The sequence below is a fragment of the Rhincodon typus genome, chromosome 25, assembly GCF_021869965.1.
Source record: "Rhincodon typus isolate 14 chromosome 25, sRhiTyp1.1, whole genome shotgun sequence".
NCBI lineage: Eukaryota > Metazoa > Chordata > Chondrichthyes > Orectolobiformes > Rhincodontidae > Rhincodon > Rhincodon typus.
In genome coordinates, this window is record NC_063356.1 from 19557641 (window position 1) to 19578469 (window position 20829).

At 40.0% G+C, this 20829-nt stretch overlaps 1 protein-coding gene across 5 annotated transcripts in view; it reads left to right on the forward strand.

Annotated features, from left to right (window-relative positions):
- Positions 1-20829, forward strand: part of pacsin1b (protein kinase C and casein kinase substrate in neurons 1b) — a 98137-nt gene that overhangs the window by 50445 nt on the left and 26863 nt on the right. For all 5 annotated transcript variants that reach the window (XM_048612214.1, XM_048612212.1, XM_048612211.1 and 2 more), the window contains exons 4-6: positions 8755-8990; positions 9999-10154; positions 12089-12264. In XM_048612214.1, the coding sequence (XP_048468171.1) occupies positions 8755-8990; positions 9999-10154; positions 12089-12264 (568 nt within the window). The remainder of the gene's footprint in view (positions 1-8754; positions 8991-9998; positions 10155-12088; positions 12265-20829) is intronic.

Sequence of the window (20829 nt, forward strand, 5' to 3'; positions counted from 1 at the left end):
ATGCAAGCCATGATCCGCACCAACAGGTCCTCCACAAAACCCAATACAAGTGCAAACTCAGGTCAACAAGGGCTGTGACATCGAACCAATCCTCTTCTCCATATTCTTCATCGCAACACTCCATTCCATCTCTAACCTACAGGATGAGCAGGAAACTGTTCAACCTTCGTCACCAGGCCAGACCACCCTAACTTCTGACATTGAGCTGCAGTACACAGATGCGCCTGCATCTGGTCTGAGCTACAAGCCATCGTCAACACATTCACCGAAGCGTATGAGAGAATGAACTTGGGCTAAACATCCAGCAAATAAAGGCTCTGCCCTAGACCCCTCCTGCTGTACAGCACTGACCCTGACCATCTAAATCTATGCCGAGTCCTTAGACAAAGTGGATCATTTCCCGTGCCTCCCGTGAGCAGACATTGACGGTGAAATCTGACAATGACCCCAGTGTACCAGTGGAGCCTTCGGACACCTGAGGAACAGTGAGCTTGATGTTAGAGGCCTCCAAATCCAGCAATAAGCTCATGATCTATGGACTGTGCACAGCAGACCCCTTGAAACCCGGTGTTACCTTTGCAGAATCCTGCACACCCACTGGCAGACGGACATAGCAAATGTGTGCTCTCCCAGGCAAATATTCCCAGTATCAAGGCACTGGTCATGGATGACCAGCTATGTTGGGCAGGCCACATTGTCCACGTGACAGACGCACGATTCCCAAAGCAAGTGTTTTACCCTGAGTCCTAGATGGTCAGCAACCACTAGGAGGGCAGAAGAAAAATGACAAGGACACCCTGAAAATCCCCCCTAAACAGATGCAACATATCCCCACTGATGTGGGAAGCACTTCTCCTTGAATGTACAAACAGGAGAAGAAGCATCCGCAAAGACATCAACCAATCTCAACGTTATCAAGTGGAGCATGTGGAAGCCAAATCAAGCAGTGGAAAATGCATGCAGAATCCAGAGTGTCCTACCCTCTTCAAACATTACCTGTCCCAATTGTAGTACAGGCTAAGCCTCCAGCATGTGACTGTTTAGCCACTGCAGAACCCATGTCCCCAGAGTGGGAGCAAGTCTTGACCCTGAGGGATTGCCAAAGGAGGAAGAAGAAACTGAAGTGAAAATTCAGACGTCTGCTAATGATATGCAAACTAGGATTGCTGCCATCAAATTGCAGATCTATCTGAATAAACTTCTAAGTGGTGCACCATTTATACAAACTTGGGGGCTTCTTGCTGAGATTTCAGTCATCCTACTGGTTTCACATTGGCTACACAATAGTGTAAATCAGCAGGCAGCATGACTTTGGCTGGCTGCCTACATCAGAAGCGGCAGGCGACCTCCTGTTTCACCTTTTCCTGTGCCCGATTTTTTGTTTTTAAGGGAATTGAAACATTGCCCCCTTTTTTTGTTGTTTGTTAAATTTGTTGGATTGCAAAAGTATTCCAAAGTTATTTTTAAAAATACTTTTATCATATAAGCAGATTAATGACCATACTTCTGTAATAAGTAGAGTAATACCTTCATATTTAATTTGGTAACCTAAGTTTAAAAGCAAAGCACTATATACAGGAAATCCAGTCTTTATGAAGATATTCTGAAATACTGTTTATAGAATGGCTGAAACTGTTCTGTGCTATATCGGGCTCAATGATTTCAGTGCATTTAAAATCATGAATGTTGATACCCATCACCTTTTCTTCAAGGTGCCCTCGTTTGTATAGCAGCTAATGTTTATCCATGTGGTAAACTGTTTACCTGTGGGTAAGATTCAGTCTTTCATATTATAGCACCATTGTGATGTGATTGCATGTGATTAGGGATTTCCAAATTGTGACCCATGGGAGTGTACAGTCCCCAGGTCTCGCTGATCCAGCTATCTAACAAATCTGGGACCTGTTGGGTGCGATGGAGGCAATATTTCTTATTTGCTGTTTGCAATTTTGCAAATTGGGAAAAGGCTGCTGTTATTCCAGTAACCTTACTGATAGCGCTGCCATTTTAGAATTCTATCAGAAAGGAAAGGAGAAAATCCTGAACTTTTTTAAAACATCATTCATGGCTTTGGAGATTCTTGGTATATACAGTTAATGACATGATTTTGAAATTTTAGTCACTTGTGTACTGTAGAACAATGTGGTAATTAATCCACACACACCAGAGGTCCCAGAAACATCAATTAAATAATACCCAGATACTCTCTCTCAGCAGTATTGATGGCATGGGATCTTTATACAGGAGTGCGTTTTGCCTCAGTTAAACATTTCATCCAAAAAATGACATCTCTGGTAGCACAGTATTTCTTCAGTACTGCACTAAAGTCTTGTCAATCTTATGTATTCAAATCCCTGGAGTGGGAATAGAGGAAGCATAACATTTGTAGAACAAATACTTCTGACAAATCTCTGGAGTAGGACTTAGCCTCAAGAGTGTCACCATTGAGCCAAGGTTTCACCTTGAATTTACATAACTTTGGATAAACTAACGAGTGCATTTATCTCTTAAATTTGGTTCCTAAGAATTCTCAATTATCTGTGCAGCCCACACCTGGCTTGTCTATTGAAGAAAATCTTCTACCATTCAACCTGATCCTGTAGCAAAATTGATTGAATTTTGAATAAATAGGCATAATTTATAGCAAAACAACAATTTAAAAATTAATTTTTCTTCAGTCTGGGATTTGAGGGCATATTTTTAAGGTGGGAAGAGGAAGATTTAAAAAGGACCTGAGGGGCAACTTTTTCACACAGGGTGGTTTGTATGTGGAATGAGCTGCCAGAGGAAGTGATAGATGCAGATAGTTACAAAATTTTAAAAGACATTTGGACAAGTACATGAATAGGAAAGGTTTAGAGGGATACGGGTCAAATGCAGGAAAGTGGGACCAGTATAATTGGCGAACCTTGACCAAACGGCCTGTTTCTATGTTGTTTGACTCTGTATTTTGGAAATGAGTTCCCTTATGGTTTTCCAAAAAACAGCAAAACTGTAGCCTTACTTGACTTTTAACAGTGGTGTGTTTTTTTTTTGTTTGAAATGCTGTAGCTTTGGCTAGACAAGAAGAAGACAGTAATGGTATCGTACCTTTACAGTTATAATCTATCACTTTCAGAGTGCTACATGTTAGAGCCAACAGTCTGAAAGGACTGTTACAGTTGAATAATGGGAGCAGGCTTGTCAGGTGTCCTTTCGCATGGTGGGGTGGGGAGCACATTTCAGTTTTTCTCTCACTCTCAATGGTAACCAAATTTCATTAAGATAAGCTTTGGAACAACAGTAGATTTTAAGTGACAATGAAATAAAGTGATAATTTAAATAATGAGTAATTGATAAAAATGACAGTTTAAAAAGTGCTAAGCAACAGACCTAATAAAATTAAAAATTATTTTGCCTTTTCTTTTAGAAAGTAGAGCTAGAGGCAAATTAGGCCTCAAGTCCTGATCACCAGGCATGGGAGGGGACCTGGGTTCAAGTTAAAGAATTGAGTTTATTTGAAACTTAGACCACATTCTGAGCTGCTCTCGGCAGAATTAGTGAAAGAAGCAGTCAGAAGAGAGTTACCTTTCAACCCTAGTTTTCTTTCTCTTCTAACCTGCTTTCTGAATAGTATTTTGAAGGGAATAAGGAGACCAAAGGTGTGGGTGTTGCTGGTTAATTCAGTCTGTGTACACTCACTCTGTCATTGCCTCTCGCTTAAACCGCCAATGGGTTCACATACTCAGTCACTCACTCCACCCCCCATAATCAAACATACATTACATACTTGCCTTAACAGATCAAAGCTGGAAACTAAATTTTCAGTGGTATGTGACTTTTTGAAAGGACAGACAGGAAGAAAGGATGTGGAGTATTATTGGTCACACAGATGAAACTAGTACGATAGCAAGAAATGATCAAGGATTGGAAGGTCTAGAATCCATATGAGTGGAGATAAGAAATAAAAAGGGGCGATGACACTGGTAGTCTATAGGCTCCCAACAGTAGCTGTATGGTGGAAATAATGAGGGTGTGTAAAAATGGCATTACATTAATCATAGACTTTAATCTTCTTTGTAGATTGGGATTGCTAGATTGGCAGAGGTAGCCACAAGGAAGAATTCACAGCATGTATTCAAGACAGTTTCCTAGAACAATATCTGGTGGATTCAACCAGGGATTATACTATTTTGGACCTGGTGATATGTAATTAGGCAGTTTCAATAAATGATAGCTCCCCTAGGAAACAGTGACCATAACATGGTAGAATATTTAGAATTTGGATTGGAAACAACTGTGCTAAACTTAAATAAATATTGAGGCAAAGGAGTAAAGGTAGAGCTAGTTGCAGTAGACCGGGAATGGCATATGTTTAAGAAAATAGTTCATGACTCCTAGCAAAGATACATCCCAATGTAGGGGGGAAAAGGTAGAAGGCAAACCAGGGAAGCTAAGGATGGCATGACATTGAAAGAAAACAATCATCCCACTTGGCAACGATTAATGGTAAGCCAGAAGATTGGGAAAGTCTTAAAAACCAACAGAATTCAACCAAAAAAAATGAGGGAGAAAATTAAACTTTGAGGGTAAACTTGTATGTAATATCAAGATGGATTATAAGAGCTTCTTTGAATTAATATATGAAAAGGAAGAGAGGAACCAAAGTGTACATGGGCCTCTTTTGAGATCGAGGTTGGAGAAATAATAATAGGAACTAGAAAAGGGAAGAGAAGTTGAATAAATACTTTGCACTGGTCTTCATGGTAGAAGACACTAATGGTGTTTCAAAATTACTAAATAATCAAGAGGGAAAAGGAGGAGAGTAACTAAGTATACTAACTATTGCTAGAGAAAAACTGCTAGGGAAACTAATGGAGTAGATCCCTGGATCCTGATGGGATGCATCCTAGGATACTAAAAGGAGTAGTTGGTAGTTAAATAGGAGTACAAGTAGCTACAGAGATAGTGGATGCACTGGTAATAATTTTCCAAGAATCCTTAGATTCTTGGAAAATGATCTTACTTCAACAGAAGTTCCAAAATATTAGAAAACTGCCAGTGTAACACCTTTTATTTAAAAAGAAGAGACAACAAAAATGGTTGATTTTTGGCCAATTAGCTTAAATCTGTTATTGTGAACATGTTGGCCTATTCTAAAGGATGTAATATTTAGAAAAACATAATCTAATCAAGCACAGTCAGCATAGTTTCATGAAGGGGAAATCGTGCCTGACAAATTTGCTAGAAGTCTTTGCAGAGGTAACAGACAAGATAGATAAAGGGGAAGCAGTGGATGTAACATAGTTAGATTTTCAGAAGATGTTTGAGAAGATACCACACATTAGGTTACTGTGTTCTGAAGAAGGGTCGTTTGACCCGAAACGTTAACGTTACTGTCTCTCCACAGATGCTGTCAGACCTGCTGAGTTTTACCAACAACTTTAGTTATGTTTTAATGCTGGCATTGGAGGCAGTGCAGAGAAGGTTCACTAGGCTGGTATCAGATATGGAGGGACCGTCTTATGAGGAGAGTTTGAGTACGTTGGGCCTTTTTCATTCCCATTTAGAAAGATGAGGTGTGGTGATATTGAAACGTACAAGATTCTTGGGGGCTTGACAGGGTAGATGTGGAAAGGTTGTTTCCCCTTGTGGGACAATCTGGGACCAAAGGACATAATCTCAGAATAAGGAATCACCCATTTAAAACAGACGAGGAGGAACTTCTGAGGGTAGTGAATCTGTGGAATTCATTACCGCAGAGGGCTGTTGACGCCTGGTCAGTAAGTATATTCAAGGCTGGGATAGATTTTTAATTAGTATGGGAATCCAGGGTAATGGGGCTAAGACAGAAAAGTGGAGTTGAGGATTATTAGGTGAACTATGCTCTCATTGAATGGTGAAGCAGACATTATGGCCTGACTGGTCACCTGCTCCTTTTTTTATTTTCTGGTCTTTTGGTTGTTACCTCCCTTCCCCACACATATAGTCCCACTACCACACTCACTCGCATGCCCAGACAAACACCCCTTCCTTATCTCAAATATAGACAAACTCCCCCTCTAACTCCTTCCCTCCTCTCACACAGTCCCTCTCACTCCCTCCCTCAAACATGCAGGTCTGATATGGTCCCAGGACACATTTGGCAGTGGGGGTCAGGGATCCTTTCAAGGGAGTGGTCAGGTGCCTTTTGGACTGTTAACTGTGGAGAAAATTGTGTATAAATTGTACATAAACCCCTTTGAACTGTTCAACCTGTCAAGAAGTATCAACAAATGCCAAAATTTGCATTTATGACTGACAATGTTCTGCTCAGTGTATTATCTGCAATATATAGACATCTAAGTGATGGAACTATATTTTTTCGCTTAAGTGCATGTGCACTTTCTTTCTTCAACAAACATGAGTGTCGCTGGCTAGCCCAGTATTTACTACCCATCACTATGAAACTCACTTCAAATCCATCAGTCACTACCCTCATAAATTTAGCACTGCTGAACGTCTCGTACTCCTATATGATAGCTTGTACATATTTCTTTTTATTCATTCATGAATTGTGGGCATCTCTGGTTAGACCAGCATCTATGGTCTGCCCTCATTGCCCTTGAGAAGGTAGTGGTGAGCTGCTGTCTTCAATCACTGCAATACTTGGGCTGTAGGTCTACCCACAACGCCACTAGGGAGGGCATTCCAGGGTTTTTGCGTAGCAACCGTAAAGGATTATCAATGTCGTTCAGAATTGTGTGTAGCTAGGACAAGAACTTGCAGGTGGTGCTGTTCCCATGTATCTGCTGACCTTGATCTTCTAGGTAGGAGAGTCATGGATCTGGAAGGTGCTTTCAGAGAAGCGTTGCTGAGTTGTTGCAGTGCGTCTTGTAGATGGTGTACATTGTTGCATCAGTGATGAAGGGAATGTATGTAGATGATGTTAGATGGGGTGCCAGTCAAGTAGGCTGCTTTGTCCTATATAGTGTCAATCTTCTTGAATGTTGCAGCTGCAGTCATCTAGAATACTGAAATGAGTTGGCATGGTAGGTGAGGAGTGAAGGAATGTGGGTGGAAGTGATTGCTAAATTGGCATAGAGATAAGCAGAAGTATGGGAAATGGATAGAAAGGATTGAATTATGTGAGCTGGCCTGCCTGGGATGTGGGAAATGTGTGGGGTTGATGGGGGAAGAGAGGGGTCAGGACTGGTAGAATGTTCTCTTTCTCCTCTTTCGGCTCTAGTCCCAAGACGCCTTTGGTAGAAGTAAGGTGACCTTTTGAAGTAGCAAGATACCTTTTGTGATGGTGGAAAGTCCTGCTTTGCCTTGAAGTACATAAAGTCATTGGGCTTCACAAAGTTTTCAAAACTGTCTAAAACAAAATGTGGAGTTCAAAAAAAGTGATTTATTCTTTCACATCAAGTAGTCATGTACAAATTTAATTTGAACTGAACCAGTCATTTTCCGAATGGGCTGCCTGTTGATGGACAGCTCTGACTGCTTACTGAATAGAAATGTTTCTGTCAAAATATTGAACACGGGTGAGATCTTTGCTTGCTTGAGAATTCATTGAAACAATCTGACTCTGTTGGGTTTCTTATTGTATCCCTATGTCTGCTTTTTTTCTTTAGCGGCATCATAAGTAGACTGGTAACTTTCTTTTTAGTCAGGATGCATGCTGATTAATCCTAATGCTGGATGATAATGAATTGAACTAATAGCGAAGGCCAAAGGGTGAATTGGCACTGATTAGGCAAAGAGCGTATAAAAGGCCATGAGAATGAATTGGGGGCATAAGGAGTATGATGGGCCATGGTGGGTCGATATATGGATGTATGGCTGCATGAATAGGGCATGGAGGGAGTGGGTGAGAGCTCAGGGATGCTTTCTGTTTAAAATTTTACCTTTAAACTTTGATTACAATGCCAGGGTCCTGAAGCTGGCTTTCCACCAGCTTGTCACAGGGACTGGGCAGCTTCTTGAGTCGCCTTGCTCAGTGCCCAACCCACCCTGTGCAGCTGCATCTAAAATGTGAAATGTAGACGGTTATTTTTAAAGGTTTGTTTTGCAAAGCTGGAATTTCTCCTGACCCTGTGCCTGATCCAGCAGTGAAAATCAGGGCTCTGGTTTCTGATGGTAACAATTTTTTTTGAGTATCGAGAAAAGCCTAACCAGTAAATAAGGATGAAGCAGAGCTATTTTGAGAGGTTCTGGCTGGTGAACAGATTAGTCGTACCATATAGTAGACTAGGGTTTTTACCCTGGTATTGCAAAGGTTAGAAGTATCATTTATTGCTTTATAGGCAGACTGGTAAAAATAAAATAAGCAACCCTTGTATAACCTATTGTGTATGTCACATTCATGTTTTCAATCTATGCTCAAAATTTCATTTAGTCAGCATTTTGTGGAAACTGCTACATTGCTTTAAAATGAACTAAATATTTTTTCATTACTTTTGTGCTTAAATGTTTTAAAGAGGGCCAATATTAAGAGTGGCATTAATTTGATATCCATGGATTCTCATGTTGGGTTTTACTGCTGTGGAAATTTATACTTCAATCTGTGTACTTTGCGTGCCTTTTTGACTAGTTAAATCAGACTGAAGTTACTACTACCACCTCCTGCATCCAGTTAAAAAGATTGGGATTAGGGGGTCTAGTGGAATCTTGATTATATTGTATACTGACTGGAACGGCATCCTGATGAAGAGGCGATTAAACAGCAGCTTTGATGTTGGTGAAAGTGATTGAGATACAAGCTAGGCTGATGGATGTCTGAATCAATTTCAGGACCACAATATGGCACTGTTGAGAGAGCCTGGATGGCTCTGATGACTGAAGCGGATAAAGTAAGTGAGCTCCACCTGGAGATGAGAAATGCACTGACCGGTGAAGATTTCGAAAAAGTTAAGAACTGGCAGAAGGATTCTTTCCACAAACAGATGATTGGAGGCTTCAAAGAAACCAAAGAAGCAGAGGATGGATTCCGGAAAGCACAGAAACCTTGGGCTAAAAAGCTGAAAGAGGTACTGTGCAGCTCTAGTAGATTGTTTATTGAACAATATTGAATTACTGTTTTGCTGCTGGAGTTTACATAATGGGCTTTAAAAGAGATACAGCTCCTGGAGGTTAGTAGGATCATGAAAGATGTGTTTAGTATAGTGGAGTTATCCATTATACTAATGTGGTCTGCATGGTTGATGAATTGGGATAATCCAGTTATGACCAGGTGAGAAAAACTGGAACTTCCTGGGGGCCTGCTGCCTTTTCTTCCAACTACAATCTGGAGGATTTAAACAAATATCTGACATTAGATCTCTGCTCCACTTTTTTTTCAGTCTTTGCACTTCCCTATGTTTCCCAGACAAAAAAAAAATCATTTTTAGCTTCATTCCAAACCTGATGTAGCCTCAAATTCAGCTTCTGAAGAAGGTAATGTAGTGAAGATGTATATTCATTTCAAAATATGCAAAGAGCTGGATTTAAAATGTTTACCTTTTGATAAAGCCAATGAAAATGTATATATTTGCTAATTCACAGAGCACATCCAATCCACTGGGAATAGATAGCAGTATTGCTCGGAGTTATGAGCAGTCCTCTGAAAGACTATATCCTGCTCTTCAGGAACAGCACACCTAGGCTTAGGGAGATGAAGAGACGCTCACATCTTTTGTAGAAAGCCTCCTTCAATTTATAGATGGATCCATGATTAAAATATTTTAATTTAATATAGAGCTTGCTCTTTGGCCTGATACTGTATTTGCTTGCATGTTCTGATCCTTGTTTCATCAGTTAGCATTCATAATTATTGGAGGTGTGCTTTGTGACATTGATCATGGCCATTTAGAAATTCTTGAGCCATTTCAAATAAATGCTGGACAGGAAAAAGCCAGTCCACATCTTTCATAATTGAGCTTTGACTTTCTGTTTTGAATGGATCTGTTTTGAATTCGAGATATCCCATTAATGCAAGCTTTTCATGAAAGTTGTTTCCAATACTTCTTATTTTACATAATTTTCTTTTGTTTTCTAAGGTGGAGGCATCCAAAAAAAGTTATCACCTAGCCTGTAAAGAGGAAAAGATGGCAGCTACAAGGGAGGCAAACAGTAAGGCAGAGCAGTCAGTCACTCCTGAACAACAGAAGAAACTACTAGACAAGGTGGAGAAATGTAAACAAGAAGTACAGAAGGTGAGACTGCAAAGTGGTAAAAAATAATTCTTATGTTGAAATATAATAAATGCATCTTGGGAATCTTCATGCTCCAACACTTCAGGCCTCTTGAACTGTCCTGATTTTAATCACAACACTTGGTGACAATGCCTTCATCAACACAGGGAGTTAACCTTGGAGTTTCTTACCTATTTCCCACCAATACTCTATGTCTTTCTTCAAGGCAATCCTTGAAACCTACCTGATTGATTGAGCTTTTGGTCAGTTGCCCTAATATCCTGTTGTATGTCACGGTATGAAATGTTTTTTTCATTGCTTTCCTGTAAAGAGGCTTGAGGCCTTTTTTTAAAGGCATTATATCCATGCAAGTTGCTGCTATAAGACCATTAAACTATAAAATGTAGGAGCATAAATATGCCATTCGGCTCATCAAGTCTGCTCTGCCATTCATCTAGATCATTGGCTGATCTAATAATCGTTAGCTCTGCTTTCCTGCCTAAAGAATTCCACAGAGTAACAATCTTCCCATTCCAATTTGGACAGGTGTAGTTCAATTCTGAAACACTTGGTGAATCCAGGGATGTAGCAGCCCAGTCAATATTAATGATTAGACTTTGTTATCATTCAGTTTTGAGAGTTTCAACTGTGCCCATTTGATTACACTATCTGACCAGTGGGCAGGAGCAGAAATTTGGAAATAGGAATTGCAACCAGGGATCCATAGGAATGTGCATCATGGGGATTGGGGCTCTGGAAGCCCTTCTTTTGAGACCTGGCTGAATGTTCCTGCCCTACAGGAAATTAAGATAAAACTTTCCTACCCAAGGTCTGTCTCCCACATGGCCTGATGGGGAAGCTAATGCTGCTCCCCTGTTCAGAGCTCTTATTAATATTTAAATATCGATCAGGTGATAGGAGGACCCAGTCTGCATATTTAAAGCAGTGTCTGTCGTCTTTCCTGCAGTTAAAGATCAGGTAAACAATAACTCTTGCCTAGATTTCTTCAGATACTGGGGAGAATGGAGGAGTATAGTGTTTTTTTTTCTGTTGTTGATCCACCACACTGTACAAAAACAACTGTATAGTGATGTGTAATATGGTACTGAAGGCTTCTCAACTGGAATGCTAGGAATGGCTTTCTTTGATGAATAGTAGACACTTTATGCTGTGTGAGCAGCAATCTGATGATGAGTGAAGTGATATAATCTGATGTTATTTGAAGCCTGTTCTTAATAAATGCTATCACGTGTAGTATCGTGTGAATGATGTAAATCTAGTTGGCAGTATTATAAGTACAAAATGGCTAATCTTAGGCTAATGCTTGTTTTAACAGGTGATTTTACAGTAGAATGAAGAAGTATAAAAATAAATTGAATTGAACTCTTGAAATTTGAAGACTAATAACCACAATGAGGTTCCTGAATCTTTAAAATAACATGTTTGTATATAAATAAATATGTACATCTTCAAACACAGCATCTGTTCAGATAACAGAAGCTGCTCAAGAGGATTACGTTATCTAAATCCTTCAGTTGCCCGGTGACTCTTTCCATTATTTTGTGTGCAGTATAAGACTTGCGCAGGTATGAGCATGATGATAAGTGGCCCTTTGATATTGCCTTTTACAGTGCTATTGCCCTCTGGAGGTGAGCTGATGGTAACAGAGAAATACAGTTTCAAAAGAAACACTGAGATATCGTAGCCATGTTAAACACCTGAATGTGTCTCTCTCTGGTTTATCCTCGGAAAATGTGTTGATGATACTTTTTAGATCATACAATGGGCCTTCAAAGGTCTGGGTCAAGGAACTTGTAGTGATTGGGTTTTCTGGTGTGAAGTCCTGAATGCTTCCTTTCAGCATCATCTGCATGGTTCTACTGGATGGTTAGTGTTTTTTAGGATCTTTTATGCTGTTCTCATTTGTAATTTATGTTGGATCAATGCCCGGACAGACAAAAGAAAAGTACGAGAAAGCATTGGATGAGTTAAGTAAATGTACACCGCAGTATATGGAGAATATGGAACAAGTATTTGAACAGTGCCAGCAGTTTGAGGAGAAACGATTGGTTTTCTTCAGGGAAGTACTTCAGGACATCAAACGACACCTAAACCTCACTGAAAACAACAAGTGAGTATTAATCACAGCTATAACCATCACATGAATATTGAAAGTTCCGTCTCAATAAAAAAAAAACACTGCTTACAAGATAAGTTAGGATTTTTAACAACTTGATTTCTTCTTTTCCAAACAGTCACCTGGTTTACCCACAACAGTTTTCTAGCTGTTTCTAAAATGAGTCCTGTATACTGGCTTCAACCACTCTACCTGGCATAAACACACAAAATGCTGGAAATACTCACCAGGTCAGGCAAAAACAGCAGAGGGAACATTTCAGGTCTGATGAACATTGTTCTGATAAAAGGTTATTGACCCAAAGCGTTAACTCTATTTCTCTCTCCACAGATATTGCTTGACTTGCTGAGTATTTCCAACGTTTTTCTGTTCTTGATTCAATATTCTACAGTATTTTGCATTTGAACTCTTCCTGGAGATCTATTCCAACTGTTGAGCTTTTCCATGTCAAGCTAGTTGGACTTTAATTCAATTACTGTGACAAATCTAATGAACTTGTTTTCAGTTTATTTTCTCTCTATCCCATTCAGGTATTGTTTGTTGCATGAAACAAAGCCTGCAACCCTATTTTTATTTGCCTCAGGCAGAGAACCAAAACCTTTAGGGCTTGTACTGGGACCAGCACCTTGTTACTTTTGAACCTCCTCTGTTTGTTTGTTTTTATTGCTAAAATATATAATGCTGCACTTTCCTGCATTTATCACTCTAAATCCGCATAAGCAGTTTTTGAAAGGCTGGACTTGAGCATCATTGGCTCCAATTAAATATTTGGAGATTTTGATGACAGATGAGTTAACATTTCATTACTGAATCAGTACATAGCTGTAATTCTCTGTGAATCAAAAGTACAGATGTACAAGATGTGTTCAATGCAACATAGCAATAATGAAAAGGGATTGACATAAAATCATACCTTTAAATATTTAGTATGATTAATATTTTGTTATTGATTTGAATATTTAAGCTATGTATATAGATATTGGCCCAACATGCTAATGTCATCCTATATCAGTGTATTGTGCTATTTGAAACACGACCAACTCATTCTGCAGCTGGATGTTGGCGTCAGCAACTTGAAAGCTGCAGGAGATTTTCAGACATTTGACTGGGGGATGAAAGAAGAGCAAATGCTGCCACAAACTAAGATCATGGTTGAGCTCTGCTTTTGGATGAATTTCTAATATACTGGATCTTGAGAATCCTGGGACAGGTCATCATTTTAACAGGAGATGGAAGCTAGATTAAAAATTGTAAAGTATTTATTGTAATACTTTTGTAGAAGTCATTTTGAAAATTGATTTGCACTGCAAAGTTGCAGTGTGAAATGTTTAGCAAAATTTGCTTAAAGCAGTATCTTAAAATGAAGTTATTATGATTTCTGAACATGCATTTTACAAACAGGAAAAACTTTCCTAGATCAACATGAAACTTCAAAAGCAATTTATAAGAGAACTTTTTAAAGCCAGTCCATGTTCAGCAAAATGAAAACACCATTGAGCAGAGGTGTGTGCGCGCGCGTGCACCTGTGTGTACGCTTTTATGCTGTACAGTCTGTCACTGTGCTCACTTGAGGTAGGCAACTGAAGAAGCAGCACTGCTGAATAGGATACGTTTCTCTTGAAAGGCAAAGGCAGGGGAGAGGGGCCAAACAAAGACGTAGCGCCCCTACATGAGAAAAGAGAGAGCAACTAAGAGCAAGTATAAGTACGTTCATCAGATTCAAGGTACTACAATTGAGAATCAGGATGAATATAGAAGGATCGAAGAGGAGATGAAAAAGCAATAAGACAAGCCAAGAGGGAGTCTTTAAAGAAACTGGCAGCTAACATTAAAGCTACATATGGAAATTTATAAATTGCGAAGTAGGAGTGAAAGGAAGAATGGGGCTGATATGGACAACAAAGGAAAACTGTGCATGGAGCAGGGAGCTGTACTGAGAGATTAAATGAATACTTTGCATCTGACCTTAAGGTAGAAAATGCTATCAAGGCCAAGAGAAAGTGAAGTTAATTCAGATAGTAGAAAGGTTTAAAATTAGTGACTAGGTATTAGGCTGATTGTACTCAAATTTAATTAAGCACAAGGATGTGCTGCATCTAAGGATACTGAGGGAAGTGAAAATGAATATTTTGGAGCTACTGGCCATAATTTTACAGTCTTCTTTAGACTGGGGGGTGATGCTCGAGGACCAGAGAATTTCAAATTACAACAAAGGGCTTAAAGATAAGCTCAACATCTGTAGGCTAGTCACTTTAAGCTCTGGTCTAGAAACAATTTTGAGACAAAATTAAAAGTCATCTTGGTTAATTAAAGAAACACGGCACAGATTAAGGGAAAATCATGTTTAACTAACTTGCTGGATACGCACTCCAAATGGCTGATGACAATTCCACAACCTTTTACTTTATTCCCAAATTTTTACATCTGCCAAAATGGCCTGTGTTATGTCATGTTCATCTCTCTGTTTACAGAAGGCAGACTAAAAAGCATGCTATCAAGCCAAGTGCAGCTTCAAACTAATAACTGGTAGATTTACATAAAATACATGAATGGTTTTCAGTGCCAGCAGCCAAAATCCTACACTCCTTGGCCATTCGTAATTGCCAAAAAGCAGTTAAGAATCAACCACATGTACAAGGATCACCTAAAACATTCTTACCTGACTGTGTTCTAGTTTGCATCTTTAATCTCCCCTCAAGTGTCCTGCAGTGTGACTATCTTGAGAGATAACATTGACTCCTCAGCAAAACCACTCACTCCAAGCTTGCATTATCATAGCACACATGCAGACCTTACATTTGACCAACAGGCAGATAATTTGGTTTTCACTTGACTCTCACATAACACTAAGCAAGAGCAGACAAAATCTGGGACAGCATTGGAGGCCACCGGTTGCTCCAAACTCTGCTTGCCTTGGTGCAGACGCTGTACTTCAGACTGTCAAGGCAGTGATGGTCCTTGCTGCTTCTCTAGGAATGCATAAGGTATTGGTAGTGCTCCAGGCATACTCTGTAAGCTTGCAGAGTGGTTAGGTGAGTCTGTCTTGAGCATGGGTAACAGGGTTTTACAGGCTTTTGTAATTATATGTTTCTCAATGAAAAGAGTGCATGCATATCATTCTGCCTGTTCCTCCTAATCATGATCTGAAGAGGTTCAGTGCTCTGAAACTTTCTCCTCTTGGAGATCCAGATCTCATTGCTGTGCAATATTATGCAGAGTGCAGTGCACCACAATCATTCTGGAGTTGCTGGCTGGAGCATACTGAAAGAGAGCCTCAGATCTGACCAGGCTCCTAAAGAGCGTCTTCAGCATGTTGATGACACGTTCAGTGACACACATGATGGTCATATGCGCTTCATTGTAACACTCCTTGGCCTCAGTTCTTGGCTTCTACACACATGCTGTCAGCAATATTTTTGGTGTGTCTCCCTTGTGTCTGAGCAGCCAGCTGGTAATGCTTGAGGTGTGAAGAGAATAAAGAGAGTTAACTGCCTCATGAGAAACGGCAGCTCTCTGAAAAATTTACACATTTGTGTCATTAAAGTCTTTTTGCTCCTGCACACGCATTGATGGAGTGGAAGCCGTCACTGATGATGAATACTCCTCTGGATGCCTTAATAGACAAAGCGCTCAGTCATATGAGGCCCTGCAGTATGGATAGCCAGCGACCTGAGCTCCTAGTCACTCCAGGCATCATCACTGGCAAAGTTGAAGTAACCTCCTGTCCTGGCAAACAAGCTATAAGTCAGCTCTCTTCTGCATTTGTGTGAACTGGCAAATGCTTCTGGCAGATACCTTGAAGGATCTAGAGGCAAAAGGTGTTGAGGGTAGTACTTGCTCTGTTAATTCATGGTAAAGTATGACTGTCAAGTCCAGTCAGCAGCGGGTTCTGTTCGAGAATCTGTAACCACCTGACACAACACCCTGAACTGCCTGACGTACCAGGGTTCCAACATGTTGAGGAAGCTTATCATCTGCCTGTACACTCTTTTGAAGGGAGGTTGGGCCCTTAAGGAACTGGAGGCCTGTGAGGAGCTGCACTTGCTGTTGATCATCATCTGAGTAAACGGTACCCAGGCTGCAGTGATAGACTGAAGCTTCAAAATGGAGATCAGACATCCAAGCTTTAGCCTAAGGAAATTCTCACAGCACAAGTCCTATGAATAAGGTGTTTTCCATAATCAGGCAAAAAATTAGCTGTGGACTCTGTATTCATTTTTATATTTCTCTCTTGCATCTTCAACTCCTGAGAGGACACCGCATCATTCTTGGTTTGCTTTGACTAGCAATTCCTAGGAAACCATAGCTAATTTGCAAAGCCATGGCAATATCACTGTATTTGAACATTCATCTAATTGAAATGGACAGCCCATCTCTGCCAAGGGATTTTCAACATGCAGCTGAATATTTGGCAGTGAAATGCAGAAGTGGGTGAGTTGAATCTGGGTTCCCAACACAATTTTGATGTCATAATGTCAGTTTCCTGGTTTCAAGTTGTCCCTGCATCACCTGACCTACTCCCAAGTGCATTAAATTTTAGCCCAATATCTGAACTATTTCAAAAAGACAAACAATAAATGATCATATTCTTTTTTGAACTTGTACTACAAGTAGATCAAGCCAACTCTCATTTTATAAAAATGCCTGACTGGTTTTTAAATACATTGTGTATACCAATTAAATTTTTAATTTGGACAAGTAACTTGCAAAATCGATTGACCTTGTACAGACCAAACGTTCATTTGAATTGATTCAAAGTATAAGCCAAAGATGGACTCGCAAATAGTAAATTATAAGAGAACATTGCTTTAAAAGTAGAAGAGTATACTTTTCAATACAAGACAGTCTTTTGTAGATTTACTCCTGTAATCATATTGATTCAAAGTTGTAGGTCCCTCAAGTTGTTTTGTTGACATTGATTCTTTCAGATTCAGCCCTCAGAAGTCCGCAGTACATGATGAGTTAAGATGTTGCTCAGAAACTTTTGTTTTATTTCTCATCTTGGATCATGTCTGTAATTTCATAATTTGTCAACTTAATTATTGGCTTGTTTTAATTGCAATTTGCCTGTCAGCATATGGTATCCATTCAAACGTTGTTGCTTTCATTGTGCATCTTGCTATTTGACTTGGTATAACTGTTTTATAGTTTGATTTCATCACTGAGATGGTCAAGACTAGAATAAAGATAAGCTCTGCATGTTTTATCTGATTTGATTCTCTTCCAAAAATGCCAAATCTCACAGCAGCAAATTAATACTTTTAAACTACTAGTTTTTTGAATATGACCAGCCTACTGGGTTACCTTTTGATTATTTTTAATTCTTCAATTAAACTTAATTGAGGTACATTAATCATTATATTTACAAACCAGCCAGAAATGTGTAATAAATGTTAATACGTGAGTAATTATAAAACAAGGCATACAAAATTACTCCAATTAACAGTATTAGTACAAAATAGTGTATTGATCTTGCTAGCTTACTGCAGTGAACATATTGAGATTAACCTAATGATGGCGTAGTTTTCTAAACTGACTTTGAACTTTGCATATGAAGTAAACTCCCCAGATATTCCCATAGATTGGATAGGTGTGTCTAAAGGGATATGAAAACATGACGAATGCAGTAAGTACTATTATTATTAATTGTAGACACGATGAATAAACATGACAATAGATGAATAAACTGTTTTTGTTGTAAATGCAGTGTGTTTCAGTGTATGCTTCGCAGTTGGCTTAAGGAAACATACTGAGCCAGGTGGGGAGAAATTGAGGCAGATAGTAAAAACTTTGCAGGATGGTTTCTGAAAAGGTTCTCGAATGTGGCATTAAAAAGGTGTAGAGAGCTTAAGAAGGATGTTCATATTTGTTATCATCAAAGCAAATGACCTGTTCCCCAATGAAGTGGGCCAAAATGAGGAGAACTGGGCATAATCTGAGTGGAGAAACTATTGAAGATACAGAATACTGAGAAGAATATGAGGCAGAAGGAGAGACACAGCCAGTTAAAGCCACGCAGTGAGTTGCCTACAGATAATTTTAAACTTGTGATCATGGAGAATGGGGAACCATTGTAGATCAGTAGGATGAGTGTGATGGTGACATACAAAATTCATACCGCGGAACTGCCTCGCTGAACCTGAAAAATTAATTTACTATTTCTGGAATTCAAATTCCTCCATTGTGATGAAATGATAGACTTCAATTTTTAAAATTCTTGATAATATTTAAGCTTCTATCTTTAGAACCTGTAAATGTCTCAATCATTTATTTTGTTCACTGTAAAATTGAATTAGAAGTGGAAAAGACAGTGATATTAATTTCATAGTTTGCTGTAAAAATGTCAGTGCAATTGACAGTTTATCCTACGTGACAAAGTTGTTTTGGTTGGACGCCTGATGATGCTCTTGATTCAAACGGACATCTGGAAATGGTGAATCCATACCATTTGAGATTGCTAGGTTTCTGTGGGCAGTTTTCTGTCAGATTAGCAGTAAATGCAGTCACTGCAATTTGACAGTAAAATAAAGAACAAAAAAACAGTACTGCACTGGAATAGGCCCTTCAGTCCACCAGCACTGTGCTGACACATGCTGTCTTTCTAAACTAAAAAGCTTTTGCCCCTAGAACATAGAACATTGAACGATACAGCACAATACAGGCCCTTCGGTCCACGATGTTTTGCTGGCCTATTATCCTACTAAGATCAATCTACCCTGCATACCCTACATTTTACTATCCTCCATGTGCCTATCCAAGAGTCGCTTAAAAGTCTCTATGTAGTCCTTATCCTTCTATTCCCTGCCTAGTCCTGTATCAGTCGAGATGCCTCTTAAATGTTGCTATTGTATCCACCAACACCTCTTGCAGCACATTTCAGGCATGTACCACCTTCTGTTGTTTTTAAAAAAAATACTGAAGGGTCTAGGCCTGAAACGTCAGCCTTCCTGCTCCTATAATGCTGCTTGGCCTGCTGTGTTCATCCAGCTCTACACCTTTTTATCTCAGATTCTCCAGTATCTGCAGTTCCTACTATCCCTTGCCTCTCACATCCTCTTTTCAACTCCCTTTTACCTTTAAACCTATGTCCCCTAGTAATTTTTTTTTTTTGTTTCTATTCATTTTGTGGAATGTGGGTGTTGCTGGCTGGCCAGCGTTTCTTGCCCATCCTTAGTTGCCCCTTGAGAAGGTGATGGTAAGCTGCCGCCTTAAAGTGCTGCAGTCCTCCTGCTGTGGGTTGACCCACAATGCTATTAGGGAGGGAATTCCAGGATTTTGACCCAACGACAGTGAAAGAACGGCGATATATTTCCAAGTCAGGATGGTGAGTGACTTGGAAAGGAACTTGGAGGTGGTGGTGTTCCCATATATCTGCTGCCCTTGTCCTTCTAGATGGAAGTGGTCGTGGGTTTGGAAGGTGCTGTCTGAGGATCTTTGGTGAATTTCTGCAGTGCATCTTGTAGATAGTACACACTGCTGCTACTGAGCATCAGTGATGGAGGGAGTGGATGCTTGTGGGTGTAGTGTTAATCAAGCGGGCTGCTTTGTCCTGGATGATGTCAAGCTTCTTGAATGTTGTTGGGGCTGAACTCATCCAGGCAAGTGAGGAGTATTCCATCACACTCCTGACTTGTGCCTTATAGATGGCAGACAGGCTTTGAGGAGTCAGGAGATGAGTTACTTGCCGCAGTATTCCCAGCTTCTACTCCAAAAAAAAATCTCTAGTTATTCATGCCTCTCATAATTTCCATAGAATTTTAGAATCCCTACAGTGTGGAAGCAGGCCACATCGACGTTCCAAAGATTATCCCAACCGGACCCACCACACTACCTATCCCTGTAACCCTGTATTTATTGTGCCTAATCCACCTAGCCTGCACATCCCTGGACACTATGGGCAATTTAATATGGCCAATCTACCTAATCTGCATATCTTTGGACTGTGAGAGGAAATCAGGTCACCCGGAGACGGGGATGGTGTGAACCACTGAGTCACTGTGCTGCCCAAAATTTTTATAAACTTCAATCAGGTCACCCCTCATCCTTCTTTTAAGTGAAAACAAACCAATTTTGTCCAATCTCTCTGCATAGATAATACACTCCAACTAGGCAACCTCTTGGTAAATTATTTCTGTACTCATTCCAAAGCTTCCATAACCTCCTTGTGGTGTGGTGACCAGAACTGTATACAATATTCCAAATGTGGCCGAACTAAATTTCTAATCAGCTGCAATATGACTTCGCGATTTTTATCCTCTGTATCCTGAACCAATTTAAGGTAAGCATTCTGTATGCCTTCCTGATCACCTCATCCATTTGTGTTGCCACTCTCCGGGAACTGTGGACCTATGTGCCTAGATCTGAGATCAGCACGGTGGCTCAGTGATTAGCACTGCTGCCTCAGAGTGCCAGGGACCCAGGTTCAATTCCAACCTTGGGTGACTGCCTGTGTGGAGTTTGCACATTCTCCCTGTGTTTGAGTGGGTTTCTGCTTGGTGTTCCAGTTTCCTCCCACAGTCCAAAGATGTGCAGGCTAGGTGTATTGGCCATGCTAAATTG